The sequence below is a fragment of the Micropterus salmoides genome, unplaced genomic scaffold (genome assembly GCF_014851395.1).
Source record: "Micropterus salmoides isolate LMB-PRFRI ecotype aquatic unplaced genomic scaffold, ASM1485139v1 Ms_hic_scaffold_15, whole genome shotgun sequence".
NCBI lineage: Eukaryota > Metazoa > Chordata > Actinopteri > Centrarchiformes > Centrarchidae > Micropterus > Micropterus salmoides.
This window is the reverse complement of record NW_024040596.1, coordinates 11054392-11078094: the sequence shown is the minus strand read 5'-3', so window position 1 is coordinate 11078094 and position 23703 is coordinate 11054392. Positions and strand designations below refer to the sequence as shown.

The 23703-nt window shown below is 40.2% G+C and overlaps 1 protein-coding gene across 2 annotated transcripts in view; it reads left to right on the top strand.

The window, feature by feature from the left end:
- erbb4b (erb-b2 receptor tyrosine kinase 4b) overlaps nt 1-23703 on the top strand; it is a 362769-nt gene that overhangs the window by 234466 nt on the left and 104600 nt on the right. For both annotated transcript variants that reach the window (XM_038720293.1, XM_038720292.1), the window contains exons 4-7: nt 8989-9120; nt 12379-12444; nt 21142-21260; nt 22551-22692. In XM_038720293.1, coding sequence (XP_038576221.1) covers nt 8989-9120; nt 12379-12444; nt 21142-21260; nt 22551-22692 — 459 coding nt within the window. The remainder of the gene's footprint in view (nt 1-8988; nt 9121-12378; nt 12445-21141; nt 21261-22550; nt 22693-23703) is intronic.

Below are 23703 nucleotides of genomic sequence, written 5' to 3'. Positions count from 1 at the left end.
TCACTGTTTAAGTTGAAAATAAGCAAGGATGCACCCCCATTACCATTCTGTCATGATTTTATTTTTTCCTCTTCTCATCTGTAAGCAGATGCTTTGCCTTGCTCGGGTATAATTCCATAATCCCTAAATCTTAGCCATTTTTCATAAAGACTCGTAGGAAACAATTGCATGAGGGATGGGCCAAATTTAATCAGCAGTCTGTGAATGCAATTATCTTGGCGGAGGAGAGGCGTATATTTGGGGGATGGAGGCCATGGGGGCCACACCCCCTTGCCATCTACTATACCTCAGCAACTATCTCAACATTTCTCCTTCAGAGTGACACAGAGGATAAAAGGGATGCATGTTATTTCTAAGATTAGAACAATGTACCCATTTAAAAAAATCAGTAGCACAAAATGGTTTTCTATTGATAGCTTCCATCTAATCCATTTTAATCAAGTTCATTTGATATTTTGACTGAAGTTGAAATGAATCGCATGAGCACTGCATGTTGCACTACACAAAAGACGGTGCTGTTTGTTGTATCAATGGATACATTAAGTGACATTTGATGTAAATTATCAGATCTTTGGAGTAGTTCTTATATTGCACCTTATATTGCAATATCTACAGTTTTAGTTCTTCTCGATGTAAGCGCTGTCTTTAATACCACTGATCATTCCATCCTCATCAACAGACTAAATAGATTTGTTGGTATCTCAGGAAAAGCCATGGTTTGTGTTATATTTGTCAAACAGACACTTTGTGGTCTCTTTGGGTAACTATGTGTCTTCATCTGCTCCTCTGTTTTACGGGGTACCTCAGGGGTCATGCTTAAGCCTGTTCATTTCTCTTTTTATATGCTTTTCTTAATTAATAGTCACTTTGGTTGTATATCCTATCATGTTTATGTGGACAGCACTTTATGTTTCAGTAAAAACAGATGATTTCAGCAACCTAAATACTTTCCACAACTGCCAGTCTGTCACTAAACTTCCTTCAATCTCAAACTCAGAATCATTAGAAAAATCAGATCATTACTATTGACTTATGATTTTTTCTTCCATTCCTTCATTCATACCTTAATTATTTCCTGTCTTGACTTCTGCAATCCAATTTCACTTGCCTTAGTCAAACTGCCACGGCACATCTACAGCTTGTACAAAATGCAGCAGCTGGGCTTTTAACTAGGGCTGGTCATAGCTGGTCATATCACATATAACTCCTATTTTAGCCTTGCTAAATTGGACTACCTGTGAAGTTCACAATTGATATTAAAATTATTTTAATCACTAAGCATTACATGGCTCAGTTCCTGCCTACATTTCAGAACTAATAAGCCCATACACCACAGTGCCCCAATTAGTTTATCCAACCAAAACCTGTTGGCTATACCACGTGCCAAACGTAAAATCAAAGGTAATCAAAGGCTGCCCCCTCCCATTTGTCTGTTGACTGTTTCAAATAACATTTAAAAAGATGGAAGAGGTTGCTCATTTCCCCATAGATTGCACAGTGTGCACATGGCACATGGTGTACACTGCCATGGCCATTCAACCATGAATGTCAGTCACCATGTTGAAATGAAATGTGCATTTATTGTGTGAGGTCCCTCCACACACATATGCAGGCAGACCTCTGTATGACATACCAAACACATATACTCATGAAGAAAACACTATGGCTCTTTCTGTTTAATTTTTAATATCTTCCATTTTCTTGCATTCCAGTTTTATTTCAGTTTACCAACATGGTGTCATCCAGGTGTTTTGGTTGTACAACGCTTCTCTCTCTCCATAAAGCTTTGCCATTTTATCTCTTTCTTCTACCAACCCAACAATGCAAGACACACACACACACACACACTGCCCACACTGCTGCTCTTGACCGCAGTGTGTTCAGAGACAGTCAAATCCCTGTGCTGCCGTCTCTCTGGTGATCCTCTCATGAAACGCTTTTATGTAGCCAAATTAATGCAGTTGTTCTTTTCAGGTCAATAGTTAAACACATGAAAGTGCAATTACATTTGAATGGGTACCACCATTTTGCTTGAGGGCTACGGGAACAGTATTAAAATTGCATTGCCGTTCTTGTAGGAGGTGCTCCATCCGTTGACCTTATAGGAGAAGTTTGTGATGCATGTTGCGATACATTTCACACTACAAGTTATATTAAGGAATTCATTGGACAATATGACATTGAATTGGACTTTATTATTTATATTCCTATGTATAGAAAGATAGACCAGATAAGAGAGCATTACAATCATCACGCCTGCTTCGATATAACAATATGCATTAATCTCTCTGTGTTGCTCAGAGAGACATATGTTCCAGTCCAGGTACTGATATCTAAAATACATCAATTGGTCATGTTTCATTAGGAGACGGCCCCAGTTTGAAAGAAGAGGGCATATAGGAGGCAGTCTTGTGAAAGACAAAATTGAGTTGCATTGTGGACAATGAAGAATCAAGTGTGTTTGGAGCTTGAACCATAAAATTCAGTATATCCTTACCTCCATTGCTTCAGTTTCTCCATTCTTTTTCAAAATTGGTCTTTTGTGAGTCACTGAACTTTAAGTGCATTACAAAATGAAGTAGTGGCCCTAGGACAAACCCTTGTGGAGCCCCACAAGTTACAGTGGGGGAAATAAGTATTTGACCCCTTGCTGATTTTGCAGGTTTGCCCACTTACAAAGAATGCAACGATCTATAATTTTAATCATATGTACATTCTAACAGTGAAAGACAGAATCCCAAAGAAAATTCCAGAAAATCACATCATATGAATTTATTAAAATTGATAACCATCTGATGAGGAAAAACAAGTATTTGACCCCCTGGACAAACAGGATGTTAATATTTTGTAGAAAAGCCATTATTGGCCAGCACAGATGTCAAACGGTTTTTATAGTTGGTGACAAGGTTTGTGCACATTTCGGCAGGGATGTTGGCCCACTCCTCCCTGCAGACAGCCTCCAAATCATTCAGGTTCCGAGGTTGTCGCCTGGCAACTCGAATTTTAAGCTCCCTCCAAAGATTTTCAATTGGATTCAGGTCTGGAGACTGGCTAGGCCACTCCAGAACCTTGATGTGCTTCTTCTTCAACCACTCTTTTGTTGCTTTGGCGGTGTGCTTAGGGTCGTTGTCGTGCTGAAACACCCATCCTCGACCCATCTTCAGCTCTCTCACTGAGGGAAGGAGATGTTGGTCCAGAATTCCACGATACATGGCCCCGTCCATCCTCCCCTCAATACGATGGAGTTGTCCCGTCCCCTTGGCTGAAAAGCACCCCCAAAGCATGATGTTGCCACCACCATGCTTGACGGTGGGGATGGTGTTCTTTGGGTTGTACTCGGTGTTCTTTGCCCTCCAAACACGACGAGTTGAGTTGAGGCCAAAAAGTTCTATTTTGGTCTCATCTGACCACATCACCTTCTTCCAGGCCTCTTCTGAGTCGTCCAGGTGGTGAATGGCGAACTTCATGCGGGCCTGTACATGTTTCTTCTTGAGCAGGGGGATCTTGCGTGCGCTGCAGGATTTCAATCCATGACGGCGTAGTGTGTTACCAACCGTTTCTTTTGTAACTGTGGTCCCAGCAGCCTTCAGTTGATTCATCAGTTCCCCCCTTGTGGTTTTGGGATGATTCCTCACCGTTCGCATGATCAGGGACACCCCACGAGGCGAGATCTTGTGTGGAGGCCCAGACCGAGGGAGGTTGGCGGTGGTGTGGTGCTTCTTCCATTTCCTGATAACTGCACCGACAGTTGATCTTTTCTCTCCAAGTTGCTTTCCGATTCTCTTGTAGCCCATCCCAGCCTTGTGCAGATCAACAATCTTGTCCCTGATGTCCGTGGAAAGCTCTTTGGTCTTGCCCATGGTGGTGATGTTGGATGCTGGTTGTTTGGGTGTTGACAGGTGTCTTTTATACAGGTAACGAGGTGAGGCAGGTGTATTTGATGTAGATAATTGGTTGGGATTGGGGCTGTGTCTTAAAGAAAGACTAACTGGCTTGTAGGAGCCAGAATACTTGCTGTTTGGTAGGGGGTCATATACTTGTTTTTCCTCATCAGATGGTTATCAATTTTTATAAATTCATATGATGTGATTTTCTGGAATTTTCTTTGGGATTCTGTCTTTCACTGTTAGAATGTACATATGATTAAAATTGTAGATTGTTGCATTCTCTGTAAGTGGGCAAACCTGCAAAATCAGCAAGGGGTCAAATACTTATTTCCCCCACTGTATTTGTTCTGAGACATGATCATCTATTGAGAAAAAGATAAGAGAAACTATTCTAAACACACATATCAAAAATATGTTCCCTTCAACTACTTAGACACACACTATTTTCTTTCTGTTGTACTTGTGTAGATTAACACACACACCACAAACACAGTTTTTATTCACACACAGTGATGTTCTTTCTCTTCTTCTCTTACTTGTCTATGCACACACAAATGTGGAAGACAAATCAATGCACTCATGCGAACAAATGTCCTTTTTTTTTTTGACTTTCACCTACATGCAAGTGCACATGTACACATATACTTTACATCTGGGATCTGCATACATTTCTTTGGCAGCAGTGGGGACTGGAGGGCAAGAATGGAACTGTGCAGCAGCAGCTGATGATGGATGGGAGGGGAGATCACCTATTTGTAGAGCAAAGGCAGAAATTTGCTGTCTTGACATCTCCTGTCAGCAACCAACAACTCAGAGCACAGCGCTGTGTGGCCATATGAGCCGTATCTAAAAACTCAGGAAATGTGCTCTCTTAAAGCTTACTGTTGTTTTTTTTATCAATGTTGTTAGCAGTAGGCATGTACATTCTTCAGTTTCACTCACTCATTAATTTATTCCCCTGTTTTTTGTACAGGAAGTGGTCCAGTTCAGACAGCAGCGCTTTTTTTCTTAGTGCACTTACTTACTAATGCTGGATCTGTAGTTGGAACACGTGCATTTATGGACAAATGTTACATTATACTTCATTTAGCTGATGCTTTTATCCAAAGCGCCTTACAATTGCTGTTTTTGTCAGAGTTTGCACACCTCTGGAGCAACTAGGGGTTAAGTGTCTTGCTCAGGGATTCATTGGTGGATGTGTCACAGAGGAGAGTTGAACCCGGGTCTCTCACACCAAAGGCGTGCGTCTTATCCACTGCGCCATCACAAACTTATTTGAAATCTTAACAAACTGCACAGTACCAGTAAGATACAGTAGCTCCATGATGTTTTGTAGCAACGCAAAGCTTTCTAATTGTACAGTTTATCTTTCCTTTACCAGGGAGCTTCCCAGTACATAGTTTTCTATTGTTTGCCAGTCACTAATAAAGTGTCTTTCTTCATTCATAATAGCTGCAGAGGGACATGCTGACATTCCCCTCCCACATTTTCGCACCTCTTGTAGGGATTCAAATTAGTGACCTTCTGGTTACAAGATAAAGCTAACTGGTAATTTAATTGATGCTCAAGGCACGTATAGTAATGAGAGCCTCATTACTGCCAACCCTAAGCCGTGTGTAAGTGTGTGTGTATGTTTTTTGAACATGCTTCTTTTAGTCTGTGCATTCGTCTCTTATTTTGGCATTTCTGCCAGTCTGTCTATTATGTGCAGCCTAGCAACAACTTCAGCCTGCCACTGCTGCTGGGGTGTACTGCAGGATCCGCGCCCCAGCATTTAGCCTCTTTGACCCAGAATGCATCCTCATCTTCCCGCAGAGTTTCTCCCCTCTGTTCCACTGAGCTGATAGCAGTGCTGAGCCGAAACCAAGTTGTAGCTCTCAAAGTCAATAAGGCAGTACAGTGGAGACCCAGGGTAAAATCCCCAGTCCCGCTGCTAGAGGAGAAGAGAAACTCATCTGTATTTCTGATTGAATACCTGTCTATCCTTTGTAATTTCCTGACAGTTTGAGTGTCTTTTGGAAGCGGCCTTTCAATCTGTCTAACTGGTATTCAGCTGATTGTGTTTGCTCTTAATTATCAAGCGGGTATGTTTTTCTTCACATTTATGTGTAGATACCTGCCTCTGGCAGACTATGTGAAGAGGGACTGAAGTTAAGATATCAGAATAAATACTATTGGGGACATTCGATAATGCAGTCCTCCAACACTGGAGCAAGTCAACCATTTATTATAGTGCTTCTGTTGTCCTACATATTTTTTCATTTAACAATCCACACAACACTTATTAATTCACTCTCACAAACTCATTAATATGTTTTTTTTCTGATCATTGGTTTGCTTTTTGCCTCCCAGTCTTAATCAAACTCATCCCCACACTGCAATATAGGGGGAAAGAAATCACAACCAGCACTTACCATCAAAATAATTGCATGCATACATTTGTTCTGCCTCCCTGAATTTCATATTGTTTTCCGCCAATGGTCATGCGGCCTGCTACTGAAGATTGCTTTGCCTTTTGAAGCCATACACTCATTCAGAGATGCTTGGAGTTGCTCTCGGGACAAAGCGGAAGGGGAGGGGGTAGTGTGGAAACATGAGCTGTAGCTACGTGAACAAACTAATTAAGACATTTTCTCTACCCACTAAACAATCAACAACAAGATTTAACCGTTGATGTCCCCCTGGCTACCAACTGCACACACAGCAAATGTGCAAGCCAAGCATTTACTCATAATGAAAGCAAGGCCTGCATGAGCATCGCATGTTATTGTAGGTATTATGTAATAAAAGTGTATTAATTATTCATATCTTGGTGACAGAGGCATGGGAAATATTGTTACTGTCCTGGGCAAAGCGCCAGCTAGAAGCCAATTAAACTGTTATCCAGCATCTTGAACTTTGTTATGTCATACTGTAAATGTGTGTGCAATACATATCCAAATTCACCATGTGTGAAAAGCATTAGGAGATGGTGGAGCCTACTGGATGGTGTTGAGGGTCACTTGTTGTGACAGTATTGAGCAGAGAAGGTTTTCTTTTTCATTGTGTTTATACAGTGTGCTTGAGAGTGAATGCTGCTCATGTCCAGCTGGGTTTAGTAGAAAAACCTTGTCTCACTTTGTTACCACACAGAAGAATCCTGGTAATTCTTTTTGGCAAAGTTCAACTCCATGGAAAACTGTGGTTGTAGTAGTGTGGCCTGGTGGTTCAACATTATTGAAAATGTACATGCATTTATAAAGACTTTCAAAGCCCATTGGAACCTATGTGAACTGTGGCTGAATGTTGCATGGATATGTTACCTACATTTGATATATTTTGGCTCCAATTAAAATCTGACCAGCCAGTTTGATAATGAATGCCCGCATGATGTACTTGTATCTTGTTGATCCAGATTTGGGATGTCCTGCTGGTGCATTTGTCATAATAATAATAACTGCTTTGCCTTGTCTGTTCGTTTGTCCATTGCCCTACTTTGCCAGCAGAAACTCATTCTACAAACAATTTGAATTTGAGACGCAGCCTCCTCCTAGCCAAGCGATATCCCGCCCGTGGTGAGAGGCAGGATTAATTTCTTTCCCTAACTCCCACCGCACATGCAGAAAGATAGAGATAGAGAGAGCTAGAGAGAGTTTGGCGGAGGGGGGCTTGCGTAGGTAATACCACCATCACCTATTATCCAAGGAGTATCATTTAATCGGGCCTTTGTGGGATGATATTGTATTTGGCTGTTTCTGTGTGGTGCTGGCGGGGCGCCTTGTGTATGATTATGTGTCTCATCGGTTTCAGCCCTGTGTCAGTAATCTGTTTGTAGGGAGATAGAGAACACGCAAGCTCTGTAAATAATGCAAATCTGCTACTAGGCTTCACTCTGTCTTTCTTTCCTGCCATCCGTCTCTCTGTGGCTTTCTCCCATCTTTATTTGCCTCACTTTTTTTCTCTTCCCCACTCTTTTTCACTCACATAAAAGTTAGGATTAGGCATTCTCTAAGCTCCTGCACAACAATAATCAAAGCCACCCTGTATATCCAATCATCCGACAGACAAATGGATGTGTATGTGTGTGGTGAAAAAGGAATAAATGCTTGGACAATCATGTCATCGACAAGAGGATGCATATTACGATGGTGAGAGACATGACTCCCACCTTCCACCTTGATGAAATATATAAATACACCTTTGTTAGGGCTGCTGTCCCTTACTCGGACTTTAATCCCAGATGGATTTCATGTTGTGATGGTAGTGAGGCATAATTGATTCTGTCTGTGTGGGAAGAGGAGGTAGAGAAAAACAACAAAATGGGAAAGATCAGAGGTTGTAATAACAGCAGTATGACACGGCTTTATCCTGGCTGCCTCACAACAACAACCATCATCAGATCATTTGTGTGTCTCAAGACCAACAGCTCACTCCAAACCCGAAACCTGTTCTTGCCCTCAGATGAAAAGTGGATCATAGAGTCTATTCAATCTAGTCAATGATACTGACTTGCATGTCTGCCATGTCGTCTGTCAAAGCTAGGTTAGGTAACGTTGGAGAAACTATCTAGACACTAGATTTTGAAAGTATCCACCTGAAAAAATCGCAGTCCAGGCAGGGCATGGGCAGAGTGAGAGCAGGTAGATAGACAGACATGCAGGCAGGTAGGCCAGCCAAAGATTTGGCCATGCTGTGGCTCAGGAGTTAGATCTGGTCGTCTACTAATTAGTAAGTCAGTGGTTCAATCCCCGGCTCCTCCAGTCTGCTTGAAGAACTGTTCTTGGGAAAGATACTGCGACAGATAGCAGATTTATTTAATTGATTGATTTAATTGATTTATTGATTGCTGTTGGGATTTTAAGAGAATTTTAACAGATATAACAAAAAATGCTTCTGAAATAAATTGCCTACCTCAGCTTTAATTATAAAATGATAGGGGGGAAAAGCTGGCAATTAAAAAACACATCAGGATCCTGGTAGCAGGATTGCTGAATTAGGCAGAAACTGTTAAGTACCTAGAAAGCCCTGTGTGTGACTATGTTGACTGTGGGCTCTCTCTCTCTCTCTCTCTCTCTCTCTCTCTCTCTCTCTCTCTCTCTCTCTCTCTCTCTCTTCTACACAGAGATCCTGAGTGGAGGTGTATATGTAGACCAGAACAAGTTCCTGTGTCATGCAGACACAATCCATTGGCAGGACATTGTCAAAAACCCGCGAATCCATCCACTGGTCGTGCCCACCAACAGCAGTGTCATATGTAAGTAACCAACACGTGTAAAAGAAGAATTGATTTGATTTTAACCTTTAATTACAGGAAAGTGTTACTGAGAAAACTGCTGTTGCTCAACACATTTACTCTCATTAACACCTGGAAGCTGCTCAGTAAAGTCTAGTGTGTCAGACATTGAACAACAACAATGAAGCAGTGGCTTAAAAGACTTTTCCACCAATTTAGCATTGCACTTCTATAACATTGCCGGACTCACGATGGACAGTATTTGCAGCAGAAATAAACATTTTATTCCATTTTAAAACCTGGTACCTACATTACCCATAATGCAACTTGGCTTTCGCGTATGTTAACTTTTATCTGATTTGATTGCCTTGCTGCTTTTTCACTTTTCCCACCCAGATTTTTCATGCTGGTCTGGGAATTAACCTTGACCTTCAGGATTTCACATTAGGTGTACTAAATTGGGCTTTTTGACTGCAAAAGCCTGAAACTTTTCCAAATATCCTTTAATATTACTGCACTTCATACATCACAAAGATTGTAATGTATGTTTCATATTGTTTTTCATGGCACATTTGGCTGTGCACCTGATGCGGTTGACATTTTCCAATCACTTTTACATTCGTCACTGCTAGTTTGAGCTCAGTTTTTTTTCTTCTCAAACACTGTCAACGTTGCACCTCTTAATTTCTCCTACATGCCATTTTGCTTACTTCTTGACTTTAAAAAAAGTTTGTTGTGTAAGTGTACCCTGCAAATGAGGATAGCTCATGACTACAGATGTGATGACTCATTTTCTTAAACAATCTTTATTGAATGCCAGCTCTACCTGAAGATTCCTGGAAAAACTCTGACCAGACTAAAAATAAGGTGTATTCACAGCCATTCCATTAACAGTTTCAGACATCTTTCATAAGGCAGCAAGGGCTGGTAAGTTGTGACAAGGACAATGGTCCGAAGGAGATCCTACATCTTAACCTGCTCTATTCACAATAAGTGACTGAGTGTGAGCAGCAAAACATTGTCATTACAAAAGCACCCCTTGACCTCATTCTGTCACTCTGCTCACCATAACAATCCACAATGACTGCTCACTCATGTTACATTAATGCTCTACTGGAGCCAGCTGGAAGACATGTTAATAAATGCTTAGAATTATGAAGGGATTTATCAGGATGAAAAATACATAATTAATCTGTCAGGAGGTAGGGGGATGATGGTGGAGGTGGGGCTCAGTGAAGTGAAGATGCATTAAGTCACTTCTTCTGACCCTTTTCTGTTCATTCACTGACTTAACCTCTTAACACAATCTGCTTTTGTTATTAATTTAGTGCTCAAGCTGTTTGACATTTAAATCTGTTGTTGTTTCTTTTCTGTTTTCCTTTAAGCTGTCTCATCCCGTTTCTTTCCAAATTAAAAAAATTACACAATAAAATCCATTACCATCACTATGGCACAATATATTAAGATAGTCTCTGCATTAGTCCTTGGATTTCTTCTCACAGCACTCGCCGAAGGCTTCAAATGCAGATTAACAGCTCAAAGCATTGATATCCTGCTCAATCACCCTCCTTTCTGCAGCCATGTTAGTCCTGGATCGACCCTTACTCCTGTGAAAGTCCTCTTCTCACACAAAAGATCAAGGGTCTCTAAATCTGTAATCCACAATTGAGAACATAATCTCCATTTCATACTTTGGGGAGCCACAAGCTTTATGCTGTGTTTACTTCTGACTTATTTGTGCCATGGTCATTGTGTGTATTGGTCTCTTTTCAGAAACAGGACAGTAATTTTAATGTCCATGCCACCCCCCCCCCCCCCCCCCCCCCCCCCCCCCCCCCATCTGTCTTTTAGCCCCACATGGCAGCATTCTCGACATTTTAACCTTCCAGGGTTGTTTTAAGAAAGCTGTAAAAGATTATAGCGCAGAAAAAGGGGTGGGACAGGTTTATACTGGGTCACTGAGAATTTATAAATTGAGATAGCGAAGACCTTGGACACTAAATGAAAACTCTTTGGGTTGACTTCACAGGGCACTAGGCTCAGAGGAAAACAGATATAATTAAGTGCAGCAGAGGTTCTGCACACAAGGTACTGTCAGACAACCACTTATGGCTGGCTGACATTTGTATTATTATCCTGTTTGTATGCTGCTTTTCATACAGTCAAGGCTGTCGACCTCTCTTTCTCAAGCATTGTCAAAGTGCTAGTTTGAGGGGAGAAGACTGGGGAAAGACAAAGAGAGACAGGGATAGGCATTAAGTGAAAGAGAACCACAGAGGAGTGATGAATCAGCGATGGGTGGATTGAGGATGAAAGAGATTAAATGTGTGGTGGAGAGGGGGTACAGACGAGGAAGAAGAGGAGGGCAGGGGATGGAGAGGCTTGTGTTGGGGAATAGAGTCAGTCTCAATGCTAATAGCTCTCATCTGGAGAGGCTGATGGACAGAGGACAGCACTTCTGCACTTATCCAGGCTCACTTCCCCCGCAGTCAATTACTAGACAGTCAATTAAGTCCTCCAAAAAACCCAGAAAGGCACTGGCTGAAGCTCTGAGGGTATGATGCTGCTTTCTGCTGCTTTACTGCTTTTATCTCAACCTGATGTGTGCTGGTTTCACATTGGGCTGATTTAAAGTAGAGTGACTGAGTGAAGAACTGTATTATTTTCACAAAACAACCTGCTGTGCCAAGGTTATTTTAGTTTCTATGACTGGAGCAGCATGTCCCAGACAGGTGAGAAGCTATGTTGTCACTAAAAGACTGAGACACATTTCATACAAAATAAGAATACTAAACAATAAAAATAAAAATAAAAATAATAATACCTGTAAAAACACAATTTTAGTTGCAGACATAATTAACGGCACGCTAGTCTTTTCAGGTGTTCAAGTACATACATTCTTGCAGATTGTGTTTATGTTAGATTCTAATTATAAGAAATATCAAGCACACAACATGCTCAAAATACACCTATTATAACAAAGCCTTGTCTCTTAAGAACAATGCATCAAGTTGATTTTATCTAGAGAAAAACGGCACACAAACACAGACACATAGCTGTATTTAAAGGTATTACAACGATACTGCCACATCCTCGCTAACTCTTTGGATCAATTTGGGCTTCAGTGGAGTGCTTAACTGCACACAGACTCAGCTAACCACCTCTATCCCATTTAAAGGTTCAACTAATATGGAAATTTCAAGGCTGATGCTGATCATATTTTGTGATTAAGTAACCATTTGAAATACCAATCATCTCTTTCCTTGAACTTGTGCACAGGTCAAAAGTGCCATCGTTCCTGTAATGGTCGTTGCTGGGGACCAAAAGAGGACCAGTGCCAAAGCTGTAAGTACATTACTATTATCAGCTGAAGACACACCACATGCCCTTTTAGTGGCTTTAGGATCAACGTGAAAGTCCTCCAAGGATTTTGTATGTTTATATGCATATGTTTGTGTGTGTGTGTGTGTGTGTGTGTGTGTGTGTATAAATATACCACATTGCTGACATTAATATGGATTTTGTTCTTGAGGAAGTTATTTCTGTTTAAAAATTCCACCCTTGAGGAATTTCTGCCTTGCTTTGGTATCAACATTATGATTTTATGCTAAATTGTTTGATGGTCAGAAACCTGGCTTGCTTTCATACAAGAGTATGAACTAAACTGTGTTTAACTAATGTGGGTGTGACATTTACATGTGTCAAACTTGCAGAATGAATGTAGCCACAAACGTTGTCCAAGTTGCCACACCTTATTTAGTTGACTTGACTGAAAAAATTACCCACGTTTCATATCCAAACCAAATGATTTGGTTTGAACCAGTATTTGAACCAGGATTTTTTAGTAATTCATATGCCTTTATGATAAATGGGAAACAATACGTTCACATAAAAGCATCTGTTGAAATTTTACTCTACTAACAAGCCTATTGTATTTAGTCTTACTCTACTCTGATCTGTACTGACAAATCAGAAATGAAAAAAAACTATACATTAATATTACTACTATCTATTAAGCTTGATTTATTTATTGAAAGGGTGAGGTCATTTGTATATTTTGTTCGATTTCCTGATTTTGGTTAAGATTCTTATGTGCATGATTTTACAATCCAGCATGAAATTTATTCCACGGGCCTCCAGTTTCAAAGCATGGAATAAAGAAAGAATTTGCTGATCCTGCATAATTTTTCTTGCAAAGTGAAGCATAGAGTTAGTTCAGACAACAATTTTTTACACAGCAATATCTCTTATCTTATCTTTCCTGTGAAGGTCTTATGTTTCCCAAGCTAAAGGAGCTTCGAACAAACACAGTTCATAACATTATGTGGACAACTTCTAATTGCAGAATGACATTTAAAATATAACAATGGAGGATATTTCCAAAGAAGGAATGCTTAATAACACATGTTTGGCTCTGTTCATTACTTCATGAATAATGAATTTGTATCTAATAAAGTAATTTAGTAGATCTAGTTCTAGTTTAAGTTGCTTTCCTAATCTAGTTAGATAAATTCATAGTGAGCGAAGTGGCACTTTGTAAGGTTTCTGACAGTTTTCTGCCTTGTAAATGGGTCAGCTTTGTACTGGTATTCCTGAGCCCATAATAGCAGTGGAAATACCACCACCCCCAGTACACACACAAACATACACACACACACACACACACACACACACACACACACAGGCACATATCAACACCAACAGCATCCCAAGACCCCCCAACATAGTCCCATCCCATATACCACAAACCCCCTTGCTGGGACCTCCCACCATTCATACTAGCTAATGGCAGCTGAAGGAGAGTGTGAGAATGATACACTACTGAGTCCATCAGCAGGGAAGAGCTCCACGTTATTCCCTCTCCTTAAGTCATCATTCCTCTCAAATTCTCTATTACTGTTTCTCTCCCAGACTCCAGACTCTACCCATGTTGCGAGCGCTCTCTCTCTCTCTCTGTCTCTCTCCCTCCCTCCCTCTCACCTGTTTGAGCAAAGTGTAATGTACATCGCATACATGTCTACAAGCAGACACACACACATGTGTAGCCAAAGCAAAAGAATAAAAGGAATAAAAAAATACAATTCCACTTTTGCACCTTAAGGTCCCAACAGGTCCTCTAAACTAAACCGTAGAAGAGGTTGCTTGTCATTACCTTCCAAGTCGACCCAATATTCGTGCCTTCCAGAACACCTGACCATTACAAAACATTTCTGATCTGATGCTGCTCGATATGTTAAAGGATTGGTTAAAATTAGGCAAAAAATCTGCTTGGTTACAGGAGTCATTCATTCATCTAAGAAGAATGACTTGATGAAGGTTAGTAAAAGATTGCAGTCAGGGTTGAAAAAATAACAATGCTGAATCTCAGTAGGAGGTGGGATCTCCTGTGTAAAAAGGCACACGATTTGTTGACCTATCTGTCTACCCAGGCAATTCCCTTAGAGGTCATGCAGCACTAGCAACATCACATTATTTGTGCCCTTGCTTTTGAGGGACAAAGGTCAGACTTGATACCGACACAAGAGGTTCATTTGGCAGTATCATTTTAGGCTTTTGAACAAATGACTGATGCTGCTGTTTTTATTGTGATGACAGTCTCCACAGTCCAGGAGCTGAAAGCCGAAACATAAAGCATATATGGCCTAGCTAAGGACCAAACTTAATTGAATCTATTGTGTATTTTTACGATACCTAAAGAAATAGGTATCAGACCATGCTGTCCTCGGCTTAGGTAATGTGCTTTGAACTAGCATGGACACTTTTCCCATGAACAGTGTTAACAGGTAAATGTAACAAAAGTTTAAGTATTAAATGTAATGGATAATCCCTTTCAAGTAGGTAGGGTGTTGCTAACGTGGAATATTCCATATCCTGTTAAGTAATATAAATATGACTGCACTTTAGTAAATGTGCTTTACTATTACTACTACATTTGCTATTTTTATCGTCCATCCATGTCTAACACACCATTTCACCGTCCCTTCAAACACACACACACACAGGGAAGCTTGATCTTTAATATAAATACATGTGGCTTTTACGTAGTGGATCAGAACATCTACTCAACACATACCACATACTGAAACTTTACAAATCTAACATATTTATGCAGACAAAAAAGCACTCACATTTTTTCCTCTCTCCATTAAATATCTCTCCTCCCACTTCCAGATTGATATTACTACCGTCACCATCAATTTTCCTCCTCTCTTTCCATCACTCTGTGCGCAGACCACTCGATCTATGCCTCCCAACCCTGGCATGTCTCATCTTATTTGTTCTGCAGTCACGATCTCATTAAGATAATGAGGAATGAACTGTTTGACCAGGACCTGTTAACAACACGTCACATACCAGCCCCCGATAAGCCCTGGCCCTGTCTGTCTGCCTCCGTTTAGCCATTGTTATCTCGCCCCATCTTCATCCACACGTGTATGCCATTATTCATCCTTCTTCTGCTCGCTTTTCCTTGCAACCTTTAATTTTATTGTGCTGAAATACATGGAATAAGTAACTGTAAAAATGTCAAATGAAAAATGACTTCAAAGATGCTTTTTGTGACATTTTCATGAATAATTATTCAACTGTCTCAAAATCAACAATAAACAGCAGCTTGTGGTGTCAGCACCTCAGGGGGGAAAACGAATACACTCAAAAAGTAAATTACAACTCAACACAACTTCTGGCACTGAAAATCACAAATATACAAGAGGAGTGTACCCAAATAAGTAGATGAGCAGAATTCCTCCTATTTTTCAAAACTACAATTCAACACTGAAAAAATAACTGTCCACAAAAGTTAATGTGACTTTCTTCTCAGACCTGAGTCCAGAGTGTCTAAAGGGATGCACTGATGCTTGTTTGCATGGCACACAGTCAAATTAGCTTATAGACTAAGCCAATGCTCCTCTCTGTTGATAATCTTTCTCCAACACTGCTGCTGGGAAGCCATGTGTTGACTAGGAGAATGTTCAGTATCATTCCTAATGTATACCACATGTCAGCATATACAAAGTAGTCCTTTCATCTAGCCTAAGAATAATCAGATGAAGCACTTCCAACCACTGGAGCACTGTGCCTAAATTACATTTAATCAGGCAAAACATGAATGTATACATGTATCAACATCGACACTCTCAAACCTGTAATAACTGATGGGTTTTTTTTGCCCACTTGGGGTCAGTAGAAATAAATTGTAAACACAACATTGACATATCATCACCTTTCAAGAATGAAATGGTAAACTTAATAGAAGTTGCTTATTTACACATCTAGCAGTTACAGAGTAACATTATCATTCATTTAGAGTGGCGTATAAGTCCAGTATTTGCTCTCTTTTAGCTCCATTTTTGTTTTTTACCCATTCCTGAAAGGAATATCTGGCTCTTTCACTGCTAAATGCTCTGCTTTGCCAGCTTGTTAGCTAGTTGCTAAATGTGTCTGTCTGTCCTGTTTTGAGCTGCAAGGGTAGTGTACTGTGGGTTTTAATATTCTGTTTGGCTGCTGTGCCTATAAAGCCTAAAACCTAATGTTGAGGCACTGAATTAGTATCTTGACTTGCAATTATTGTCCACAATGGTGTGGTTTGGAATCCTATAAGATTTCCAGAAACAAATCAGATAACAAAACAGGTATGTTTTGACAGTTTAATGAAAAAGGATACATACGACAGCTACGCATTCGCAGCTGTCATAACTACAATAACATAACTACACATTTGGCTGTCATCAGTTGACACAAGTCATTAGTACATCCGAAACACTGGACAAATAAAGTAAACAATGAGCTGAAACCCACCATAAACCTCAATAAAGGCTAGAGGAGCTGTAGATTGAGGGGATAATTCCAAACTATATGTTCATAATTAAGAGTGACATCTTTCACATTGTGACATTGTTTTCACATTGTCATTTGATACATTGCTATAAAAATATTGATTATAGCAACTTAGAAAAATCTTTAGAAATCACTCAAACAGATACATTTTGGCCAGTAATGCAAACATTCATTGCGTTCATTTATATTTAAGTCAATTGCATCACAGACAATATAGTAGCTTTGTTTTTTTTTAAAGAATGTAGCTAAAAACTAATACATCTATTATATTATATTATATTATATTATATTATATTAGCTGGACAGCGCAAAGAGGGATATGTGGTCACAAACATGCCACTGGGACCAGATGGAAGATGAGAAATCTGCTGTACTGACATTTTATTTCACAGCTAAGCACTTGTGTCTTTTATTTGACTAGTTTTGGAAAGAAGCATCATGATGAACAAACTCATTAAAGCTTTGATAGCTTTTAAAATCTGTGTTTTAGACATCAACAAATAACAATGGCAGATCAGCTTGAAATCTTTACATTGCCATGGATTCCAATGATCTTGGTGATGACAAAAAACTGTATCAAAACATCTAACCTCAAACCCCTCCTGCAGCACAATCCACATCGCCACTGTCCATCAGTGTATTTATTTTGTTCCAAATCTATATAGTCAAAGATTATTTAAAAAATAACAATTCTCAGCAATATTTTGGCTATACACATTGTTTGGAACATACGTCATATAAGAAGTATGCTGCTAGAATGGTTCAAGAAATTTTTAATGCAGTATTTGATACGGTCTTTCACGTTTGGAAACTATTTTAACTGATAAGAAATCAAGCTGAAACGTTATGCCCTCTACATCTCTCTGAATTTGCATCAATTGTAAGATACATTTCACTAGGTACAGAAAGTTTTTCCACTGCAAAACCCCCCCCGCCATCTTTATTTATGAAGTTCTGTTGGAAACCAGGTGTGAAAAAGCACATTTTAGCTCATGTAAATGGAAACTGAGAGGCAGTGGTTCCTGTGACTGATGCCGCTGTCCACAGCCTGTTCAAATGGGAGCTTCCAGGCATATTTTATGAGATGGATTCCTTTTGTATTTTTTGTCGTCACTAGCCTGTTTTTTTTCCCTTAAAGTGCAAGTTTAAAGCCAAATTGATCAACAGCATTGCTTCTCTCTCTTGGCAAAGTCATTTGTTTGACAAAATGTCGTTTGAGTAAAGTAGACCCTTTCATTTTAGCCCAGGCACTGTTAATGGAATGCCACTGATGGTACGTTAGGGTGAAGTGTGCGTGTGTTTGGCGGGTTGTCTGTGGTTTATATCCATCACTGTGATAGCATCTCGTCACCGCAATGCCCAAAGGGAAGCACGGCACACATCAAAATACAAATGCATACACATTCACACACCAGCATTGGGTTTGTAATGTTGCTCACAAGTCTCTGAGCTAGAGTCCAAGTCAAGTTTCAAGTCTCTGAGCTAGAGTCCAAGTCAAGTCTCAAGTCTCTGAGCTAGAGTCCAAGTCAAGTTTCAAGTCTCTGAGCTAGAGTCCAAGTCAAGTCTCAAGTCTCTCGTGGTTATAATGAATGTTGTATCAACTGCTGCGTTCAATCCAGGCTGCTTATAAAACTGCTTCGTTATAAGGGATTCTGTAACTGTAACCTGTTTTTCACTCACAGAGCACAACTATGTAAGATGCTGGATTAAATATATTATGTGCAGGTGTTATGTACTTGAGGTAGGTGGATTTGGTATATACAGTATATACAATATGACAATATCACAATATGAACAGTATGAACAGCTCTGAAAAAGAGAATGATGAATAAACAATAAGTGTTAACCAGTAATAGGTGGCTGATTATAGGCAGAATTACTGGGTTATGGGGTTATTGCACAGGAATTGTTCCCATACCCCCAGACTCTAACGTAACGTTATAGCCTAACTAAATAATACTGTAACGTTACATGATCAACAATAAACCTGTAACCTATTTGCAGCAGTTAATAATTAACGTGATGGCAGCGAGCGGGACAGAAATTATTACGTCAATCGACCACCACAAGTTTGGCAAGCAAACAAACGCTCATTCATCTTTTCATAACACAGTCGGACCTAACCTCCGGTAGGTCGTAGCTGAAGCAGGAAACAAGCTAACGTTAGATGGCCAATGCTGAGCTAAACCTCAGGTTACTAACCTATTTTGCGTTCAGCGCTTCTTTGTTTGGGTCTTGTATGAAGTTTTAAAGTCAAAGTTTATGATGAATGGCACAGCAGCTGCCGGTGTTTGTTGTCTCACATGTGGCCGTGCGCAGCAGATACTACGTGTTACGGAGGTAACGGAGGGAAGGGAATAACGGCAAGCTCATCAGACGCTTCCTAAAAATAAAAATTGTTCACGAGTCCCGCACATTGAGTCCGAGTCGAGTCTGAAGTCTTTTGAGGACGAGTCTCAAGTCGAGTCTGAAGTCACTGTCTGAGTCTCAAATTCTAGTCCCCATCTCTGCTGTTCACTAACATTGTTACTTTTCCCTAAAATTAGTACTTTTGCCTTCATCCGCCAATCTGTTTATAAAAATAAAGCTGAGTGAAGGGAGCAAGTAAATCAGTGCATGTTGGTTTTCTCAGGAGAAGGCAAATTGGCCAGATCCTGATTTTTCAGGAAGGATGGGATTTCGGGGTGTGTGATGGAAGTATAAACTAACAAGTTGTGCAACAAATGACTGATCCTTGGGGGTGAATGATGTAAAAAATCTTTGAAATAAAAAACGGCAAAAGCTTTTATTGAATGTTTTTTTTCTTGTGTTAATATCTCTGCTTTATCCCTCCCAAATAGCTTGTAATGTAGGAAGGTTTTCCTGCTCTATCAAATAAATCCAACTGCTGACGCTTTAGCTGTGTGTTTTACCAGCTGTCTTTCTCTGAGAAATGGCAGAGTCCTGTGCACATTTGCATATGACTGTCAGGAAGCGAGGCACACAGGCATACGGCGGCCCACATGACTATGACAGGCATGTGAGGAAAGGGTGGACAGACGTTCACCATGTAGTCACATAGGATTTGCTATGTGTCTGTCAAATTCAGCTAGAGACAATCAGAGGAGCACGCAGGGAGAGATAAGCATGATTGAAGACAGCTAGTAGGTGGCTTTAGTAGATGCTTTGGCTCGCTACACACAGATGCAGATGCACATGCAAAAACACACACACACACACAATTTCATTCCAATTCAATTCACATACTTAGCTTCCTCCAACACTCATTTTATTTATTGCCAGATCAGAATGTGACAAACTTAACTACACATACTAAAGAGGAAGAAGTTATTTAATTGTCACATGTGAAGCAGTCTGTTGGCAGTGAAATTGTTGTTGTCAGGCTCCCTCCAACAAAGCTCGTACAAAAATTTACAGTAATTGAGAAATGAGAAGAAGAGAATCGAAGTCAAGAAATAAATAGCCCAAAAGTGTAAATTCAGGGATAAATATAATCTATAAAATAGAATAAAATATAATATAAATATACCACTGTGGCACACTGAATATATACACATACACATACAGTACATACACACATGCTACACAGAGATGAAAGCAGGGTAGCATAAGTAGTATAGTAGTATACTATATAAGTTGAACAGTTTAATGGCCTGAGGGATGAAGCTGTCCATGAGCCTGGTGGTGCGGGAACAGATGCAGTGGTGCTGTCTGCCGGAAAATTTCTGGCTGCAGTGGTTGGGGTCTTTAATGATCCTGTTGGCCTTCTCCCTGCACCGCTGGGTGTACAGGTCCTCCATGGATGGCAGCTTCACCCTGACGATGTGCTGTATAGTTCTCATCACCCTCTGTAGAGCTTTGCTGTTTAGGGCATTGCAACTGCCATGCCAGGCGGTGATGTAGCCAGTCAGGATACTCTCAGTGGTGCATCTGTGGAAGTTGCAGAGTGTGCTGGAGTCCATGTTGAGCCGTCAGAGCTTGTGGCGGAAGAAGAGCCACTGTCTTGCTCATTTTACGATGGTGTTGGTCTTAGTGAGTCCATGGATGGAGGTTGTCGTCAGGGCTCTGTAGGCCTTATCGCCTTCGCAAACAATTGCAGCTGCGTGTGAATTTGCATATTGCAACATTTTGATCTTCAGGTGTGTCATAGTTTACTTGTTATAAGAAATATGTATTTCTCTTTCTCTCTCTCTCTTTCCCAAACAGTAACTAAGACAGTGTGTGCCGAGCAGTGTGATGGCCGTTGCTTTGGTCCCTATGTTAGTGACTGCTGCCATCGTGAGTGTGCAGGTGGTTGCTATGGACCAAAGGACACAGATTGCTTTGTAAGTGGACACACACACACACACACACACACACACACACATTTACTTCACAGCATTCTATGAAAATGGTCATATTGTATGAAACCCAGAAGCCTTTCCCGATCTTACTGTACTTTACATTTCCTGTTTTTCACAAGCCTGACACATTTTCCATGTGACTTTTAACTTCCTTTGATTCATGGTACTTCTGCAAAGGGATTTCTTCCTTCCAGACTCAATCTTTTGCTTAAAAATGCCGCTTGTATGATAAATATCATTAAATGACATTTAATTCCCATTTCTTCCTGACATAAGGGTCACTGTTAAATACAGACTTCACCAGGCCCCGCTTCATCTTGGCTCTTCGCCATGTGCTTTATCAGTTTTATTTTCATCCCTCTGCATGTTGAACTTGCTTCTGCACATGTAATTCAGAGCCCATCACTGATGGGGATCCTCTGCCTGACTTTGGGCAGGCAAGGGTTCTCGCTCATTATTTTTTGTTCATCTTGATTCTTCACACTTCATCTTTTATTATACTCATTAATGGATAAATCAGGAAGTCATTTTGAACTACTCTCCAAATGAGACAGCGAATTCTCAGTTGTCTGTCATCAAATCTGTCATGTTTTAATTGTTCATGTCCAGAACATTAACATAGATGTATTGTTTTTATTAAAAACAAACTCAATTTAGCAGGTTTATCTTACATCTATACATTGTTCAGTAAATGTTATTACTAGTTTTAACAATCCTGCCTGTCTCTGTGTATTTTTTTTCGCTGACTGATATTCTATAAGAATCAACAATGAATAAAACAGGAAGTAATTTTCAACTACACACCAATTGAGAGCGCAAAAGTCTCGATTGATTCTTATGACATTTATTAGGGCGTGTAAACGGGTAAACACAAAATCTATGGTTCAGTGCTTACCTCTGTTTTGTAAACACTGTTTGGCTGTTACGGACAGCAGAAGGTGAAAAAAAGAAGAAAAGCAGAAGATAACATTTTTTTTGTTCATTTTGAAAAATGTTATCTTCGTGGCTCATTGGACATAATTCACAAAAAATTTCACTGCTGAAACTGTCAGCAGTGACAGGTAAGAAAAAAACACAAATATATCAGTTATTCTACATCTTTATCAAAAAAGATTCTGTTCTGCACATTCCCAAATTAGTAAAATTATACATGGTACAATACCAACTGGGATAAGTGAGAAAATGTCTTTTTTTCATTTGGGTGAAATGACCTAAATACACCACTGTGTGTGTTTTATGTGTATGTGATTGTGTCTGTATGTGATTTTGCAGGCCTGCACCAACTTCAATGACAGTGGGGCATGCGTGACCCAGTGCCCCCAGCCTTTTGTCTATAACCCCACCACCTTCCAGCTGGAACACAATCCCAGGGCGAAGTACACCTATGGAGCCTTCTGTGTCAAGAAGTGTCCACGTAAGTCTGACCACATGGAACACACCCACACACACACACACTGACGCTTTACGACAATACTTGCAATGACCTTACATGGATTACATAAATTCCCTAACCATTTATCTTAAGTGAAAAACAGCTTGTCTTGTGTTTTCTAAACATAACTTGCATGCATGTTTGTGTTCTCTTGTATGTCTATCTTTGTAAGGACCAATTAGAGTTGTAGACCTTGGTAATGACGATGTTTTGCAAAGGGGACATTGTTCCTGGCCTTCACTTCCACAAAAGGCTGTTTAAGGCTTAATACTTGGTATTGGGTATTAAGGTTGGGGATAGAGTTGTGATGGTTAAGGTCGGGGGAAGGAGCAAGGGAATACATTCTGTTTGAAGTACAAGTGTAAAATTGATGTACCATGTGTGAGCATTCATGATTTGTGTTTTAAATGCCATGGTCTTCAGACAGACAGGAGAGGGGAGGAAAGTAAAGAAAATGGATTATTTACTGTTATGAATTGGGCATGAATAGATAAGGCAAACCCTGTGACCCTGTACGCAGGATAAGCGGTTGACGATGGATGGATGGAGGGATAGATAGGGCAAAGCCTTCTTTAGTTTTGAGTGTTTGCTTCTATTTCTACACATTAGCCACTAAACCCTTACCTCACCATTTCCAAAACCATGGTCCTAGCTTCAATGGGCCTTTGAATAGATTCTTCAATTCTGCAGATTTCTACTGGAGGGATAGACACACATTTCTTCCAATAAGGGTTGGGAGGCTTTCTAACACATTCATCTAAAACCTCCCATAGGTGATTTGGGTTGAGATCTGGTGGTGTGGTTTTTTTTGTGTAATCTACACATCCAAGTGGTTATAAGGGAAGAGAATAGAAAGTTGCACAACACCCACGGCTCTGTGTTCATGATAAACACAAGGCGGTGGGGCTTTGGGGCCACGTGTCTTTTGCATAACATGTAATCTGGGCAAACACAGGTTGGTGGTAAAATCAGTGTGGCCAGTATCAGCAACAA